Raw genomic sequence first — 18443 nt, forward strand, 5'->3', positions numbered from 1 at the left:
TCTCCCTCTTGACTCTATAACTCTGAATTTGAGGGCACAGTACAGATTTCTGAGTGCAGGATACAGAAAGTTTGGAGAGAGGGAGCAGGACTGACCTTGTCGCTGGAGATCCACCTTCCCTGCATCAAGAAGACTCAACAAGATCCGGGGGCAGATCTCATTGAGGAGCTTGCGTACTATTTCATGGGAAACATGGTCCTGGTTGAATAGACTGCAGACCTTCTGAGCCCTACTTCCTCCCTCTGGAGATGGCCTCCATGACGTGTTCTGGAAGCTCAGGAGATCAGATCCCTGATAAGCCAACTGCAGGAAGCCTGCTGATGCTTCTCCAAAGTGGGAATCACAGCCTAATACCAGCTGAATCTGAAAGGGATCTGGGGAAGACAGATGTGAGTGATAGGACAGCGGGAGTGAAAGAGATGACATGAGACGAGTGGAAGCCATGGATGGTGGAAGCAGAGGGAAAGTTCAGGGGATTGAAAGGAATGGAGCACAGTTTGGTTTGAGGGGAGCCTCACATCAAGGGGAAGTGGTGGTCACCAGAAGCAGAGGAAGAGCTGATTGATAGAGGAAGGAGCAAAAGTTGGAGGAGAAACATGAAGGATGTGGGCATAAAAAAGGGAAGGGCTCGGCGAGAGAGCTGGGCTAGATAGGGTGAAGGGAGCACAGGAGGTGACAGGGTCGCATAGACAGACATCGCTGCTGGGATAGGATGGGGAGAAAAGCACACAGATCAAGGAGTCAGTCACAGAGCGAGGACCAGAGCTGCCTGGTTGGAGGCCAGGGAAAGGGGTGGTCGTGGGAGAACTAGTGGGACGGGAGAGCCCAGCCTGTGGCCAATGAGAGGAGCGAGATGGAGCAGAAGATGTGGATCTTTTCAACAATCGGGGTCTGGCTCCATCCTCTGCCCAGATGAGTGTGAACCTTTATACGGCAGAGAAACAAGAGGTTCAGAGTCCGGTGGAGCTCATTTCCTAGAGGAAGAAAGGAACTCAGGGAGACACACACGCACCTGCCACCTGCCACCCAAGCCCGAGGGAACAGAACTCACATTCAAGGTGCCAGTCACGGATGTGGTTATGAAATGTGGAAGGGGATCGGATGGTGTATGTGTAGAATAAGTTCTGCACTTCCAGGAGCTCCTCGTTGCTGAAGTTGCCCTTAGACCAAGGCTGCAGGTAACGGAAAGCTCCTGTCTTGTTGTTCCAGCCGTGAGTCTGCAGCTCATCCAGCCAAGCTGAGCCTTGATTCTGCGTCGAGGAACTGTTGTAAAAGGATGTGGTCAGGATGATCCGGAAGGAGATCGGCTCCTGGGAATCTGTGGGGAAGGACATAAGCTTTGAGAGTGCAAGGCCTGGAGAAGGAAAGGGAGTGGAGACTAAGGTGCCGGGGACGGGACCCTAAATCTGCAGGACAGAGAAACCGTAGTCGACTCAGGAGACACGTGCTGCCCCTGAGCCCGAGCCTCGCACCCATCCTTCAGGAGAGCACAGGGCCCTGGGGCCGGGGATGCTTGGGAAGGACCCAGCTGACTCTCTGCCTGCCCAGGTCTGTGCCGGGAACCCACACCACCCGAGCACACACACAGAGACAATTGCACACACACAACCACACAGGGATCACACATGCGCACCCACATATGCACATCTACACTAGAGACACCCAGACACTTACCCACACATGTGCACGGACACCAGACAGGCACCGGTACACACGTACATATACACGTACTCGAATGCACACAAGCACATGGACACACATAACAGACACACAGACTTACAGACACACAGACTGAGGGAAATGCACAGAGACACACAGGAACAGGTAGACTCAAAAGCACATGTACACACACACACACACACACACACACACACGTGCGCCCTCTGGGCAGGACCCGAGCTCTCACCACCTTCACTGTCACCCCCCAGTAAGAGAACCGCCAACAGCACAAGTTGCAGGAAGAGCATCGTGTTTGCAGATGTTCTTTCTCTTGCAAAGTCGCTCTTTGACGTCTGTCCTCATACACAGACCCCCTCCCAGCCCCTCTCCTCTGACTTCCTCTTCACACACAACCCTTCCCTGAGTCTCTGCCACAATGCAAATGTGCTCCTCCCTCAGCCCTGGACACCTACTCAGTCTCACTTCCCCTCCTGCTCTGCCTCCCCTCTGGCCTCCAGCTTCTCCCTGTCACCAGCGTCCATCCTGCCCCTGCCCCCGCCCCCTGATTCAGATGCTACAGAACAAGTCCTGTGTGGCCTGGAATAGTGGCCCCACCTCTCAGCCCTTTCTTCTCACCCAGACAGTAACCCAGGAAAACACCCAGCTCCCAGCACCAGCCCTGGACCTGCTGTCCCTCTGTCCCTCCTGCCCTGTGACACTACCCCCCCAGGTATTTCTGTCCCCGTCCCACCCCCACCCAGCTCCTTCACATCTCTGACTTCTCACTGCTTGTGCCAAAAAACCAACCAAAGAATTCAATTCAGAGATCCACCTGGTTTTATTAAGTGATTCAAGAATGGGGCAGCCTCCCACCTGGCAGGTAAGGGGAGCTCTGAGCTGTGGTGCAAATGGAGGGTTTTCATAGGAAGGAAGTCAGTGAGAGAAGAGAAAGGAGTGTTCCAGGGAAGGTCCCTTACCCTTAACGGGGAGAGCAGGGGGTCTAACCACGCGGATGACCTCCTCTCCGTGGGGATGGAGAGAGCCCATGTGACAGAGAACCTCCCTGGGCCAAACCAGAGAATCCCTCACTGATGGTGAAGACTTCCCTTTCTGGGGGAGGTGGGAACTGCAGTTGGTTAGGGATTAAAGCAGATCTGGGGACTTGGTCTGGACCAAGGTGCCATTTGGGCCCAAGGGAAGGGTCTTCTTTTCAACAGATGCTCTATTTGCTTGTCCAGATTCCCCATGATTGTAGCAGCCTCAGCAACCTCCAGTCCTTAAAACATCAGAAGAATACCCCCTCAGTTTGACCTGCATTAATATATATTCTCTTGCCACCAGTCACTTAGCACCTGCCTGGACCCAAGCACTCTGCCGTCCTCATGAAAGTACAGTGTGCGCAGGGCAGGCACGGTATTCAAGGAGCATTGAGTCTACCTGGGAAGAAAAACGCATAAACTAAGAATATACATTTTAGAATGCTGGGTTAGGTTTTCTTTGTTTGGTTATTTTTTTAATTCCACTCTAGTTAACAATGTTATTTGAGTTTCCGGTGTAGAATAGAGCGATTGAGCAATTCTATACCTTATCAGTGCTCATCAATGTTAATGGAATCCTAACCCCCTTCACCTGTTTCCCCCACCTTCTCCACTCACCTCCCTTTGGGAACCAGCAGTGTGTTCTCTGTAGATAAGAGTCTGTTTTTGTCACTTGTTTCTTTGTTCTTTTGTTTTGTTCTTTAAATTCCACATGTGAATGAGACCCTTTGGTATTTGTCTTGATCTCATGGACTTACATCACTTCCCATCATGTTCTCTAGTTCGATTCATGTGGCTAGTGGAGAGATCAGTTATTTTTATGTCTGAGTGATATTCCATTGTGTGTACATACCACAGCTTTTCTTTTTATTCATCTATCTATGGATGCTTGGGTTGCTTCCGTATGTTGCCCACTTAGTACATAAGGCTGCAGTATACATCAGGAGGCATGATTCTTTTCAATGAACTGTTTTCACATTCTTTGGGTAAATATTCAATAACACACAAAAAAATCCAGTAGTAAAATTGCCGTATCTAATAGTAATTCTGTTTTTAATTTTTTTGAGGAGCCTCCGTAGTGCTTTCCATGGTGGACATACTAGTTTACACTCCTCCCAACAGTGGGCAAGTGTTCTTCTTTCTCGACAGACTCATCAACATTTGTTTCTTTCATGGTTTTTGTCTTGTTTGCTTTTAATTTATCCAGTGTGACAGGTGTGAGATGACATCTCATTGTGGTTTTCAATTTCTATATCTCTGATGATGAGTGACGCTGAGCATTTTTTCATCTGTGTGTTGGACTTCTGCATGTTTTCTTTGGAGAAATGGCTATCCATGTACTCTGTCCATTTCTAATTGGATTATTTGCTCTCTTAGGTGTTGAGATGTACAAGTTCGTTATATATTTTGCATCCTATTCACTTACCACATATGTTATTAAAATGCCTACTCATATTCAGGAGATTGTCTTTTAGTTTTGTTGATTATTTCCATTGCTGTACAGAAGCTTTTTATTTGGATGTGCTCCCAACAGTTTTGTGTTTGTCTATTTTGTTTTCTATTTTAATTTGTTTCCTTATCCTGAGGAGACATATCTAGAAAAATGCTTCTACTGCTAATGACAAAGACCTTATTGCTTCTGCTGCATTCTAAGATTTTTATGATTTCAGGTCTCACACTTAGGTCCTTAATCTACTTTGACTTTACTTTTCTATGGCGTAAAAAAGAGGTCCAATTTCCTTCCTTTACATGTAGCTGCCTGGTTTTCCCAACACCATTTGTTGAAGAGACTTTCTTTTTTTTTAAAATTTGTTTTTATTGGACTTTGATTTGCCAACAGATGCTATAACACCCAGTGCTCATACAATCAAGTGCCTTCCGCAGCACCCATCACCAGTTACCCCAACCCCACCACCACCTACCTCCCTTTCTGCAACCCTTTCTTCATTTCCCAGAGTTAGGAGTCTCCCAAGGTTTGTCTCCCTCTCTAATTTTTACCCACTCGGTTCTCCTCCTTTCCTCTTTAATCCCCTTCACTATTTCTTATATTCCCTGTATGAGTGAAACCATATAATTGTTGTCCTCCTCCAATTGACTTACTTCACTCAGCATAATACCCTCCAGTTCCATCCATGTCAAAGCAAATGGTGGGTATTTGTCATTTCTAGTGGCTGAGGAATATTCCACTGTATACATAGACCACATCTTCTCTATCCATCATCTTTCAATGGACAACGAGGCTCCCACCACAGTTTGCCTATCGTAGACATTGCTGCTATAAACGTCGGGGTGCAGGGGTCCCGGCGTTTCACTGCATCTGTATCTTTGGGTAAATCCCCAGCAGTGCAATTGCTGGATTGTAAGGTAGATCCATTTTTAACTCTTTGAGGACCCTCCACACAGTTTTCCAGAGTGGCTGCACCAGGTCACATTCCCACCAACAGTGCAGAGGGTTCTCCATTCTCCACATCCTCTCCAACATGTGTTGTCACCTGTCTTATTAATTTTCCCCATTCTCACTGGTGTGAGGTGGGATCTCATTGTGGTTTTGATTTGTATTTCCCTGGTGGCCAGTGATGCGGAGCATTTTCTCATGTGCTTGTTGGCCATGTGCATGTCTTCTTCGGTGAGATGTCTGTTCATGTCTTCTGCCCATCTCATGATTAGATTTTTCCTGCTTTGCTGTTGAGTCAAATAAGTTCTTTATAGATCTTGGATACTAGCCGTTTATCTGATACATCATTTGCAAATATCTTCTCCCATTCTGTAGGTTGTCTTGTAGTTTTGTTGACTGTTTCTTTTGCTGTGCAAAAGCTTCTTATCTTGATGAAGTCCCAATAGTTCGTTCTTGCTTTTGTTTTTCTTGCCTTCGTGGATGTATCTTGCAAGAAGTTGCTGTGGCCAAGTTCAGAAAGGGTGTTGCCTGTGTTCTCCTCTAGGATTTTGATGGATTCTTGTCTCACATTTAGATCTTTTATTCATTTGAGTTTATCTTTGTGTATGGTGTAAGAGAATGGTCTAGTTTCATTCTTCTGCATGTGAATGTCCAATTTTCCCAGCACCATTTATTGAAGAGACTGCCTTTTTTCCAATGGATGGTCTTTCCTGCTTTGTTGAATATTAGTTGACCATAGAGTTGAGGGTCCACTTCCTGATTCTCTATTCTGTTCCATTGATCTGTGTCCGTTTTTGTGCCAGGACCACGCTGTCTCGATGACCACAGCTTTGTAGTAGAACTTGAAATCCAGCATTTTGATGCCCCCAGCTCTGATTTGTTTTTTCAATATTCCCCTGGCTATTCGGGGAATATTCTGATTCCACACAAATCTTAAGATGATTTGTTCCAATTCTCTGAAGAAAGTCCATGGTATTTTGGTAGCGATTCCATTTAACGTGTACATTGCCCTGGGTAGCATTGACATTTTCACAATATTAATTCTGCCAATCCATGAGCATGGAATGTTTTTCCCTCTCTTTGCATCTTCCTCAATTTCTTGCAGAAGTGTTCTGTAGGGCTTAGGGTATAGATCCTTTACCTCTTTGGTTAGGTTTATTCCTAGGTATCTTATGCTTGGGGTGCAATTGTAAATGGGATTGACTCCTTCCTTTCTCTTTCTTCAGTCTCATTGTTAGTGTATAGAAATGCCACTGATTTCTGGGCATTGATTTTGTATCCTGCCACACTGCCGAATTGCTGTATGAGTTCCAGCAATCTTAGGGTGGAGTCTTTTGGGTTTTCTATGTACAGTATCATGTCATCTGAGAAGAAGGAGAGTTTGACGTCTTCTTTGCCAATTTGAATGCCTTTTATTTCTTTTGGTTGCCTGATTGCTGAGGCTAGGACTTCCAGTACTATGTTGAATAGCAGTGGTGAGAGTGGACATCCCTGTCTTGTTCCTGATCTTAGGGGAAAGGCTCCCAGTATTTCCCCATTGAGAAGGATATTTTCTGTGGGCTTTTTGTAGATGGCTTTTAAGATTCTGAGGAATGTTCCCTCTATCCCTACACTCTGAGGAGTTTTGATCAGGAATGGATGCTGTATTTTGTCAAATGCTTTCTCTGCATCTATTGAAAGGATACTATGCTTCTTGTTTTTTCTCTTGCTGATGTGATCTATTACATTGATTGTTTTACTAGTGTTGAACCAGCCTTGCATCCCAGGGGTAAATCCCACTTGGTTATGGTGAATAATCTTAATATACTGTTGAATCCTATTGGCTAGTATCTTGTTGAGAATTTTTGCATCTGTGTTTGTCAGGGATATTAGTCTATAATTTTCCTTTTTGGTGGGGTCGTTGTCTGATTTTGGAATTAAGGTGATGCTGGCCTCATAAAACGAGTTTGGAAGTATTCCATCTCTTTCTATCCTTCAGAACAGCTTTAGTAGAATAGGTATGTTTTCCTTTTTTTGTATTATTTCCTCCTTAAATGTTTGATAGAATCTCCCTGGGAAGCCATCGGGACCTGGACTTTTGTTTCTTGGGAAGTTTTTGATGACTGCTTCAGTCTCCTCGCTGGTAATTGGCTTGATCAGATTTTTATTTCTCCCTATTCCAGTTTTGGTAATTTGTGGTTTTCCAGATATGCACTCATTTCTTTTAGATTGCCTAATTTTTTGACATAGAGCTGCTCATAATACATTTTTAAAAACGTTTGTACTTCCTTGGTATTGGTTGTGATCTCTCCTCTTTCATGATTTATTAATTTGAGTCTTTTTTTCTTTTCTTTTTAAGAAGGCTGGCTAGAGATGTAGCTATGTTATTAATTCTTTCAAAGAACCGACTCCTGGTTTTGTTGATCTGTTCTACAGCTCTTCTGGTCTCTATTTCATTGAGTTCTTCTCGAATCTTTATTATGTCTCTTCTTCTGCTTGGTGTAAGTTTTACTTCCTGTTCTTTCTCCAATTCCTTTAGGTACGAGTTTAGCTTGTGTATTTGAGTTTTTTCCAATTTTTTGAGGGAGGCTTGTATTGCAATGTACTTCCCTTTTAGAACTGCTTTTGCTGTATCTCAAAGATTTTGAATGGTTGTATCTTCATTTCATTAGTTTCCATGAATCTTTTTAAGTCTTCTCTAATTTCCCAGGGGTTTTTCTAAAGATTTTATTTATTTATTAATGAAAGACATAGAGAGAGAGGCAGAGACACAGGATGAGAGAGAAGTAGACTCCCTGCAAGAAGCCTGATGTGGGACTCGATCCTGAACCCCAGGATCATGCCCTGAGCCAAGGGCAGATGTTCTATCACTGAGTCACACAGGCATCCCTCTAATATTCTGGTTGACCCTTTCATCTTTCAGTAGGATGCTCTTTAACCTCCTTGTGTTTGAGTTTCTTCCAAATTTATTCTGGTGATTGAGTTCTAGTTTCAAAAAATTGTGGTCTGTAAATATACAGAGGACAATCCTAATCTTTTGGTATCGGTTGAGACCTGATTTGTGACCCAGTATGTGGCCTATTCTGGAGAAAGTTCCATGCGCACTTGAGAAGAATATGTATTCAGTTGTGTTTGGATGGAAAGTTCTGTAAAAATCTGTGAAATCCATCTGGTCCAGTGTATCATTTAAGGCCCTTATTTCTTTGGTGATGTTCTGCTTAGAAAATCTATCATTCGCTGAAAGTGCCATGTTCAAGTCTCCTACTATTAGTGTATTGTTATCTAAGTGTCTCTTTACTTTAGTTATTAATTGATTGATATACTTGGCAGCTCCCACATTAGGGGCATAAATATTCATGATTGTTAGGTCTTCTTGATGGATAGACCCTTTAAGTATGACATAGTGTCCCTCTTCATCTTTTACTATAGTCTTTGGGATAAACTTTAATGTACCTGATATGAGGATTGCTACCCCTGCTTTCTTTGGATGACCATTTGAGAGGTAAATGGTTCTCTACCTCTTCATTTTCAGGATGGAGGTGTCCTTAATTCTAAAATGCATCTCTTGTAGACGGTATATAGATGGGTCTTGCTTTTTTTATTCAGTTCAAAACCCTGCATCTTTTGATGAGCTCATTTAGCCCATTCACATTCAGAGTTACTATTGAAAGAAATGAATTTAGTGTCATTGTTCCTATTCAGTCCCTGTTTTTGTGGATTATTTCTTTGAGCTGCCTCTTTCTTTTACAGGGTCCCCCTCAATATGTCTTACAGAGCTGGTTTAGTGGTCACATATTTTTTCAGTTTCTGCCTATCTTGGAAGCTCTTGATCTCTCCTTCTATTCTGAATGAGACCCTTGCTGGGTAACGTATTCTTGGCTGCATGTTCTTCTCATTTAGGACCCTGAATATATCCTACCAGCCCTTTCTGGCCTGCCAGGTCTCTGTGGAGAGGTCTGCTGATAATCTACTATTTCTCCTCAAATAAGTTAAGGATTGCTTGTCTCTTGCTGCTTTAATGATTTTCTCTTTATCTTTGGAATTTGCAAGTTTCACTATTACATGTTGGGGTGTTGAACAGTTTTTTTTTTTTTTATTTTGGGGGTCATCCTATCTCCTGGATCTGAATGCCTGTTTCCTTCACCAGATTAGGGAAGTTCTCAGCTATGATTTGTTCCAATATACTTTGTGGTGCTCTTTCTCTCAGCCTCTTCTGGAATCCCAATTATATGTATATTCCTCCTTCTCAAACTATCATTTTTTCCCCAAGCCTTTCCTCATGGGCTCTTAATTGTTTTTCTCTTTTTTCCTCAATTTTTTTCCTTAGCATCATGTTGTCTTCTATTTCACTCACTCTCTCTTCCACCTCACTAACCCTAGCAGTTAGGACCTCCAGTTTGGATTGCATCTCTTTTAATTGATTTTTTATTTCAGCCTGATTAGATCTCAATTCTGCAGTAATAAAGTCTCTAGAGTCCTTCATGCTTTTTTCCAGAGCCACCAGTAGCTTTATAATTGTGCTTCTGAATTGACTTTATGACATTGTATTGAAATCCAAATTCTGTAACTCTGTGGCAGAAAGTACTGTTTCTGATTCTTTCTTTTGAGGTGACTTCTTACTTCTACTCATTTTGTCCAGTGCAGAGTGGCTGTATGAGCAGGCTGAGTCAAGAATATCAAACACAACCTAAGTAAAATACACCCTAGATGATTCTGAAGAGGTCAGAGACGAGAAAATAAAAGAAAACGAACAGAACAAAATAAAACAAAAGAACCACTAAAGTGAAAAACAAAATTTAAAACAAAGCAGTAAAAATACAAGGCCAAAAATCACAAAGGAGGAGAAAAAAGAAAAAGGTAAAGAAAAGAGGAAAAAAGTGGGGGTGGAGGATGGTGGTGGTGAGGAAGTGGTAGTGGAGAGAAAACCTAGTCTACGTGAGGGGTCCTAGAGAGTGATACTCTTGGCTCTGAGTATATTTTGTTCTGTATGTTAGAAGATGCTCAATCCCAAATTTACATAAATCAGCAATACTTATATAAAGCCCAAATATTTACCACAAAAACATAAACAAGATAAAAGAAAGGGGCAGAATGGGGAGGAAGAAAGAATATAATCTCACAGAATAAACCAGAAAGCATTCCACTTGGTTCTGGGTGCATGCTGGTCATGTTTTAGAAGGCACTAACTTCCACTATTGTAGAACAAAACAAGGCAGAAAAAAACAAAAAACAAAAACCTATATTTCATATATCTACCAAGATTAAATTGAATACGTTGAAGGGAATCCAGAAGTGAAAAATATATCAAAGACGTGTAATTGTAGAGATATGAAAGTCAAAAGGAAAAAAAAACTTTAAAATGAAGAACTGGTAAAATACTCTAGCCAATGTGGGAAAGGAAAAAATATTGGAAATTTTTAGTCTGATATAAAAATGAGTCATAATGGGAAAGGGGAGGGGAAGAAAAAGAAAAGGGGGACCCTCTAGTTCTACATACTATTTTCCTTCAATTTTCCTTTGGTCCTGGAGCTTTCCAGCACTGCCTAGTCAATAAACTTGCTCTTCCCTTGTTCTTCCAGCTGATCTTCTGGGAGAGAGTCCACTGTGTGGATTCTCAGGTGTCTGTGCTGGTGAGAGCTGCCCCGCCCCCAGCTCAGTGTGAGCGCTTTCTCCTGTGAGGCCTGTGTTCCCTGGAGGCCCCGCCTCTCCCAGACACAAGGTGAAACAAGGAAGAAAAACAACAATGGTGGCGGCCAGAATTCCAGCTCTGGAGGCAGCTCCCTGTGAGTAACTAACCACAGTCTCCCCATCCACGCTGGCCTAGATGCTCCCGGGGCAAGGGCAGGTGCACTGATCTGGACAGCTTGCAGGGTGCCCAGGGGCAGAGAGTTCTCACTGTCCTGTGCCCTCCCTGCTTCTGCCAGTCCCAGGGGAATGCAGGATCGCTGGCTTTGTCTGCTTTGGCACACTGGGATCCAGGGCCCTGTGCCACTAGACTAGCGCTCCTGGGGACCACCTCTCCCAAAGGGAATGGAGGACAGCCACCTCCACCCAGAGGTGGTCCGCCTAACCAACTGGCTTCTTCCAAATGCCCCAGAGAGTTTGTGGCCCTCCAGCCTTTTACCAATAATGGACCGCAGTTTTCTGTGATATTTCCCCAGGGCACCCCTCCTCTTATAGTGACTCCTGGAATCTTGAGGCTTCACTACCCCTCCTGAGATTTTCCCTGATTTCCCTACTAAGCACTTTTCCATCAGGGAAAACTCTGGTGAGGATTTTTAAAGTTCCCGCTTCGCAGTGGTTGAGCTTTCCTGCCCAAGACGCTTTCACTGCTCTGCTTTAGCCTGGCTACTCAGTTACCCTCCCCCACTTTTTTTTTTCATCTTCCTGACTTGTTAAAAGCAGAAACTTTTCTCTCTGTAGCATTTCACCTGTTCTCTCTTTAAATCTCAGGTCGAATTCATAGGTGTTCAGGATGTTTTGCAGGTTATCTAGGTAAGTTTGTAGGACCAGGTGAGTGAGGACCCTATTCCTCCACCCTCTTGCCCCCTTCCAGATACTTTCTTTAAAAAAGAAGAAAACAAAGAAAGAAAACCAACAAGGAAACACTGGGTTTGAGTGATACACTGGGCCAGATGAACTTAATAGATATATTCAGAACATTTCATCCTAAAGCAATAGAATACACATTCTTCTCAAATGCAGATGGGACATTCTCCAGAGTAGATAATGTACCTGATCAAAATGAGCCCTCAACAAGTACAAAAGGATTGAGATCATATGATGCATATTTTCAGACCACAACACTATGAAACTTGAAGTCAACCACAAGAAAAAATTTGGAAAGACCACAAATATATAGAGGTTAAAGAGCATCCTATTAAGTAATGAATGGGTTAAGCAGGAAATAGAGAGCAAATAAAAAATTTCATGGAAGCAAATGAAAATGGAAACTGGTAACCAAACCTTTGGTATGCAACAAAGACAGTTCTAAGAGGGAATATATTCTACTACAGGCCTACCTCAAGAAGCAAGAAAAGCCTCAAAGACACAACCTAAATTTATGCCTAAAAGAGCTACAAAAGGGACAGTAATGATAGGCTAGTGAAAGCAGAAGAAGGGAAATAATAACGATTATGGCAGAAATAAATGACATAGAAAAAAAGAAAGGAAAGCAAAACATTAGAGCCTATCAACAAAACTAAAGACTGGTCCTTCAAAAGAATTAATAACATTGATAAACCCCCTTAGAGAGACTTAGCAAAAAAAAAAAAAAAAGGAGAAACGATCCAAATAGATAAAGTTACAAATGAAAGATGAGAGATCACAAATAATAGCTCAGAAATACAATTACAATAGAAAACTATGAAAAGCTGCACTCCAGCAAACTGCAAAATCTGGAAGAAATGGACAAATTCCTAGAAACTTGCAAACTACTAAAAGTGAAAAAATAAGAAATAGAAATTTTGAAAAGACCCACAACAAGCAAAAAAATTGAAACAGTAATCAAAAAATTTGCAATGAACAAAATCCTGGGCCTGTTGACTTCCAAAGGGAATTCTACCAAACATTTAAAAAAGAGTCAATACCTATTCTTTCCAAACTGTTCCAAAAAGTAGAAATGGAAGGAAAACTTCCAGACTCATTCTATGAAGCTAGCATTGCCTTGATTCCTAAACCAAACAAATACCCTACTTAAAAAAAATTGCATGCAAATATTCCTGGTGTACATGGATGCAAAAATTTTCATTATCATTTTCACCAGTACATTAAAAGAATTATTCACCATGATCAACTGAGATTTATTCCTGGGCTGCAAGAGTGGTTCAATGTCTACAAATTAATCAGTAGGATACACCATGTTAATAAAAGAAAGGATATGAATGATACGATCCTCTCAATAGCTGCAGAAAACGCATTTGATAAAGCACAGCATCCATTCTTGATAAAAATTCTCAACAGGGCACCTGGGTGGCGCTCAGTGGTTGAGCACCTGCCTTTGGTTCAGAGTGTGATTCCAGGGGCCCGGGATCGAGTCCCACATCAGACTCTCTGCAGGGAGTATGCTTCTCCCTCTGCCTATGTCTCTGCCTCTGTGTGTGTGTGTGTCTCAAATAAATAAATAAATAAATAAATAAATAAATAAAATACTTTTTAAAACACTCTCAAGAAAGTAGGGATGGATGGAACATAGTTCAACATCATAGGGGCCACATATGAAAGACAAATAGTTAATATCATCATCAGTGTGGAAAAACGGAGATCCTTTCCCCTAAGGTCAGGAACAAGACAGAAATGTCCACCCTCACCATCCCTATTTAACACAATACTGGAAATCTTAGCCTCAGCAATCAAACAACAAAAATAATTAAAAGGCATTCAAATTGACCAGGAAGAAGTCAAACTATCACTATTTGGAGGTGACATGATACTCTGTGTAGAAAACCTAAAAGATTCCACCAAAAAAAAAAAAAATGATAACTGATAGAAGAATTCAGCAAAGTTGCAGGATATATAATCAACATGCAGAAATCTGTTGCATTTCTAGGAGGGAAGATGATGGAAGAGTAGAGGACCTCATTTCATCTGGTCCCTTGAATTCAGCTAGCTAGCTATCAAATCACTCTAAACACCTGTCAATTCGACCTGAGATCTAAGAAAAGGGTTGCGGCAATTCTACAAATAGAAAAGTGACCACTTTGTGCAAGGTGGAAGGTGCAGATACGTGAAGGTGAGTGGATATATCAGAAGGTAAACTGCGGGGGGTGGCGGAGGAGGGAGACTGTTAAGGCAGCTAGGGGAGGTGATATAGCAGCGAGTGCAAAATTAGAACTTTCAGAAGTCTGCTCTGTGGAGGGACAGCACTCTGCCTGAAAGGTGCTCAGGTGGAAAAGCAGGGCAAAATCCTAAGTGGGACAATGTAGTCTCAGGATCCCTGGGGTCACAGAAAGAGCAGGGATGCCTGAGTGCAGCACAGTTCCTAAGCATTGGAGCAGAGAAGCTGGCTACCATCAATGAGCCAGGGGAGGGTTCTCAGCTTTCTGTTGCCATAAACCACAAACTGTGGCACCATCAGGCAACTGCTGTCCAAGCAGGGGCCCAGCAAGTGATAGAAATGCAGCAAGACCCTCCTGTCCCCAGAAGAAACAGCAGGGCTGTGTGCATGATCCAGTGATCATTCTAAGAACAGGGGCCCAGAAAGTGGTAGAACCACAATGAGACCCATCTCCTTCCCCAAAGAGGACTGGTGTGGCTGTGCAATCTAGGAGTCTGCAGTTTGGCACACACAAAAGTGATTGCCTGCTTATCCCTGAGGGTGCAGTGGAGAGCGGAGGCCACGATCTTTCAACTCTAGGCTGGAGATTGGGGTGCCACCATTGTTATTTTAATTTTTTCTTCGTCCAAGGCAGCTTGGAAATCCTTCAGGGAATGAAAGCCACATAGAGCAACCCAAAGCACGTTACCCTGCCCCAGCCCCCTGGCAAGAGGTGGTGCAACTTTGCCCAGGCAGACACCTGAGAATCAGTGCAAGAGGCCCCTCCCCAGGAGACCAACAGGAACATCAGGCTAATACCAAATTTACAGATCACCCAGAACTGAAAAACTCTTGTACTAGGAGAAAATAGTATATAGAATTCGAGATTTTTTCTTACGATTCTTTAGTCTTTCGGTTTGAATTTTTTTCTCTTTTCCTTTTTATCTTTATCAACTAGTTTCTTGTTTCATCAACTCTTTTAAAGACATTTTTAAATTTTCATTTTTATTTACATTTTCTAGGAATATTCTTCATTTTTGGCTTCCTTTCACTATATTCGAATTTATTTTTGTATAAATATAAGTTTTTTCTTTCCTTACAATTTTGGGACTAGTGTCTTCTAACAAACAGACCAAAATATACCCAAGACCAAGTGTATCACCCTATTTTTCCACATATTAGATTATATTCTTTTTTCCCCTCTTTTTGGTTTCTGATTTCTTCAGATTTGTCTAATGTATATTTTGCTGAGGAAGCGGTTGATATTTTTTATTTTTTACTCCCATTCATCTATTCTTCTCTGGACAAAATGACTAGAAGGAGAAATTCACAACAGAAGAAAGAACCAGAGGTAATACTCTGTCATAGATTTAATCTATGGATATAATTAAGATGTCAGACCTGGAATTCAGAATAACAATTATAAAGATACTAGCTGGGCTTTAGAAAGCATAAAAGACACTAGAGAATTCCTTAGTGCAGAAATAAAAGAACTAAAATTTAATCAGGCTGAAATTAAAAATACTTTAACTGAGATGCAATATAAAATGGATGCTCTAATGGCTTGCGTAAATGAGGCAGAAAAAGAGTCAGTGACATAGAAAACAAAATGATGGAAAGTAAGGAAGTTGAGGAAAAGAGAGAAAAGCAACTACTGGATCATAAAGGAATGCTTCAAGAAATCAGTGGTACCATAAAGCAAAACTATTAGAATAATTGGGGTCCCAGAGGAATAAGAAAGAGAGAAAGAGGGACAGAAGATACATTTGAGCAAATTATAGCTTAGAACTTCACTAATCTGGGGAAGGAAACAGGTATTCAAGTCCAAAAGGCACAGAGAACTCCCTTCAATATCAATAAAAATATGTCAACACCTTGCCATATAGTAGTGAAGCTGGCAAATTTCAGAGATAAAGAGAAATCCTGAAAGCAGCTTGAGACAAGAGGTCCTTAACCTATGTGGGAAGAAACATTAGACTGGAAGCAGATTTATCGACAGAAACCTGCATGGCAAGAGAGGACTGGGGTGATATATTTAAGATACTAAATGAGAAAAACATGCAGCCAAAAATACTTTATCTACAAGGCTGTCAATCAGCATGGAAGGAGAGATGAAGAGTTCCAGGAAAAACAGAAACTAAAACTAATTTGTGATCATTAAACCAGCCCTGCAACAAACATTAAAGGGGATCCTGTAAGCAAAGAGAGAGCCCAAAAGTAACATAGACCAGAAAGAAACAGAGACAATTTACAGAAATAGTGACTTTACAGGGAATACAATGGCACTAAAATCATATATTTTAATAGTTACTCTGAATGTAAATGGACTACATGCTACACTCAAAAGACACAGGGTATCAGATTGGGTTTAAAAAGCAAGATCCATTTGTATGCTGTCCACAAGAGATTCATTTTAGACCCAAAGACACCTCCAGATTTGTATGCTAATGGACAACAAAAGAAAGCTGGAGTAACAATCCTTATATCAGGCAAACTAGATTCTAAACCAACAACTATAAAAAGAGATGAAGAGGAACACTATATCATAATTAAAAGGTCTAACAAGAAGATCTAACAATTATAAATATTCATGCTCCTAACTTGGGAGCAACTAATTATATAAACCAATTAATAACAAAATTAAAGAAACACATTGATCCTAATATAATAGTACAGGGACTTTAATTTCCTGAATGATTACTATGTGCCAGGGCCTGGCTATGTACTTTAGATGTGTTTTCTTTTTTTAAGATTTTATTTATTTATCCATGAGAGACAGAGAGAGAGAGAGAGAGAGAGAGAGAGAGAGGCAGAGACACAGGAAGAGGGAGAAGCAGGGATCCCTGGGTGGCGCAGCGGTTTGGCGCCTGCCTTTGGCCCAGGGCGCGATCCTGGAGACCCGGGATCGAATCCCACATCAGGCTCCCAGTGCATGGAGCCTGCTTCTCTCTCTGCCTGTGTCTCTGCCTCTCTCTCTCTCTCTCTCTCTCTCTCTCTCTGTATGACTATCATAAATAAATAAAAATTAAAAAAAAAAAAAAGAAGAGGGAGAAGCAGGCTCCATACAGGGAGCCCGACATGGAATTTGATCCCGGGTCTCCAGGATCAGGCCGTCAGCTGAAGGCAGCGCTAAACCACTGAGCCACTGGGCTGCCATAGTAGAGGGACTTTAACATCCCACTCACAGCAATGGACGGAACATCTAAGCAGATCAACAAGGAAACAAGGGCTTTGAATGACACACTGGACCAGATAGACTTCACAGATATAGTCAGAGCATTTCATCCTAAAACAACAGAATACACATTCTTCTCAAGTGCACATGGAACATTCTCCAGACTAGATCACATACTGGGTCACAAATCAGGTCTCAACTAGTACCAAAGGACTGGGGTCATTCCCTACATATTTTCATACAACAATACTTTGAAACAATATATGAAAAGCCCACAGCAAATATCATTCTCAGTGGAGAAAAACTGAGACCTTTTCCCCTAAGATCAGGAACAAGACAGGGATGTCCACTCTCACCATCGCTATTCAACATAGTACTAGAAGTCCTAGCCTCAGCAATCGGGCAACAAAAGAAATAAAAGGCATTCAAATTGTCAAAAAAGACGTCAAACTCTCCCTCTTCACAGATGACATGATACTGTACATAGAAAACCCCAAAGCCTCCACCCTAAGATTGCTGGAACTCATACAGCAATTCGGCAGTGTGGCAGGATACAAAATCAATGCCCAGAAGTCAGTGGCATTTCTATACACTAACAATGAGACAGAAGAAAGAGAAATTAAGGACTGGATCCCATTTATAGTTGTGCCAAAAACCATAAGATACCTAGAAATCAACCTAACCAAAGAGATAAAGGATCTATACTCTAAAAACTACAGGACATTTCTGAAAGCAATTGAGGAAGACACAAAGAGATAGAAAAACATTCATGCTCATGGATTGGAAGAACAAATATTGCTAAAATGTCTATGCTACCCAGAGCAATTTACACACCCAGTGCAATCCCTATCAAAATCCCATTGACATTTTTCACAGAGCTAGAACAAATAATCCTAAAATTTGTATGAAACAAGAAAATGCCCCAAATAGCCAGAGGAATGTTGAAAAAGAAAACCAAAGCGGGGGCATCACAATGCCAGACTTCAAGCGCTATTACAAAGCTGTGATCATCAAGACAGTAGGTGTTGTTACAAAAACCAACACATAGATCAATAGAACAGAATAGAGAACACAGAAATGTACGCTCAACTCTATGGTCGACCAATATTTGACAAGGGAGGAAAGACTATCCAATGGAAAAAGACAATCTCTTCAATAAATGGTGTTGGGAAAATTGGGCAGCCACATGTAGAAACATGAAACTGGACCATTTTCTTATACCATACACAGATAAACTCAAAATGGTGAAAGACCTCAATGTGAGAGAGGAATCCATCAAAATCCTAGAGGACAACATATGCAACAATGTCTTTGACCTCAGGAACAGCAACTTCTTGCTAGACACATCTCCAAAGGCAAGGAAAACAAAATCAAAAATGAACTTTTGGGAATCATCAAGATTAAAATTTTTGCACAACAAAGGAAATAGTCAACAAAACTAAG

At 41.8% G+C, this 18443-nt stretch overlaps 1 protein-coding gene across 1 annotated transcript in view; it reads right to left on the reverse strand.

The window, feature by feature from the left end:
• The window catches only part of CD1A8 (CD1a8 protein), a gene marked incomplete at its 3' end in the record, with an annotated part of 123877 nt that overhangs the window by 11463 nt on the left and 93971 nt on the right, over positions 1-18443 (reverse strand). The window contains 2 exon segments of the mRNA NM_001128838.1: positions 96-374; positions 1052-1318. Of these exon segments, the coding sequence (NP_001122310.1) occupies positions 96-374; positions 1052-1318 (546 nt within the window).

This window comes from Canis lupus, chromosome 38 (genome assembly GCF_011100685.1).
Source record: "Canis lupus familiaris isolate Mischka breed German Shepherd chromosome 38, alternate assembly UU_Cfam_GSD_1.0, whole genome shotgun sequence".
In the NCBI taxonomy this organism is placed as follows: Eukaryota; Metazoa; Chordata; class Mammalia; order Carnivora; family Canidae; genus Canis; species Canis lupus.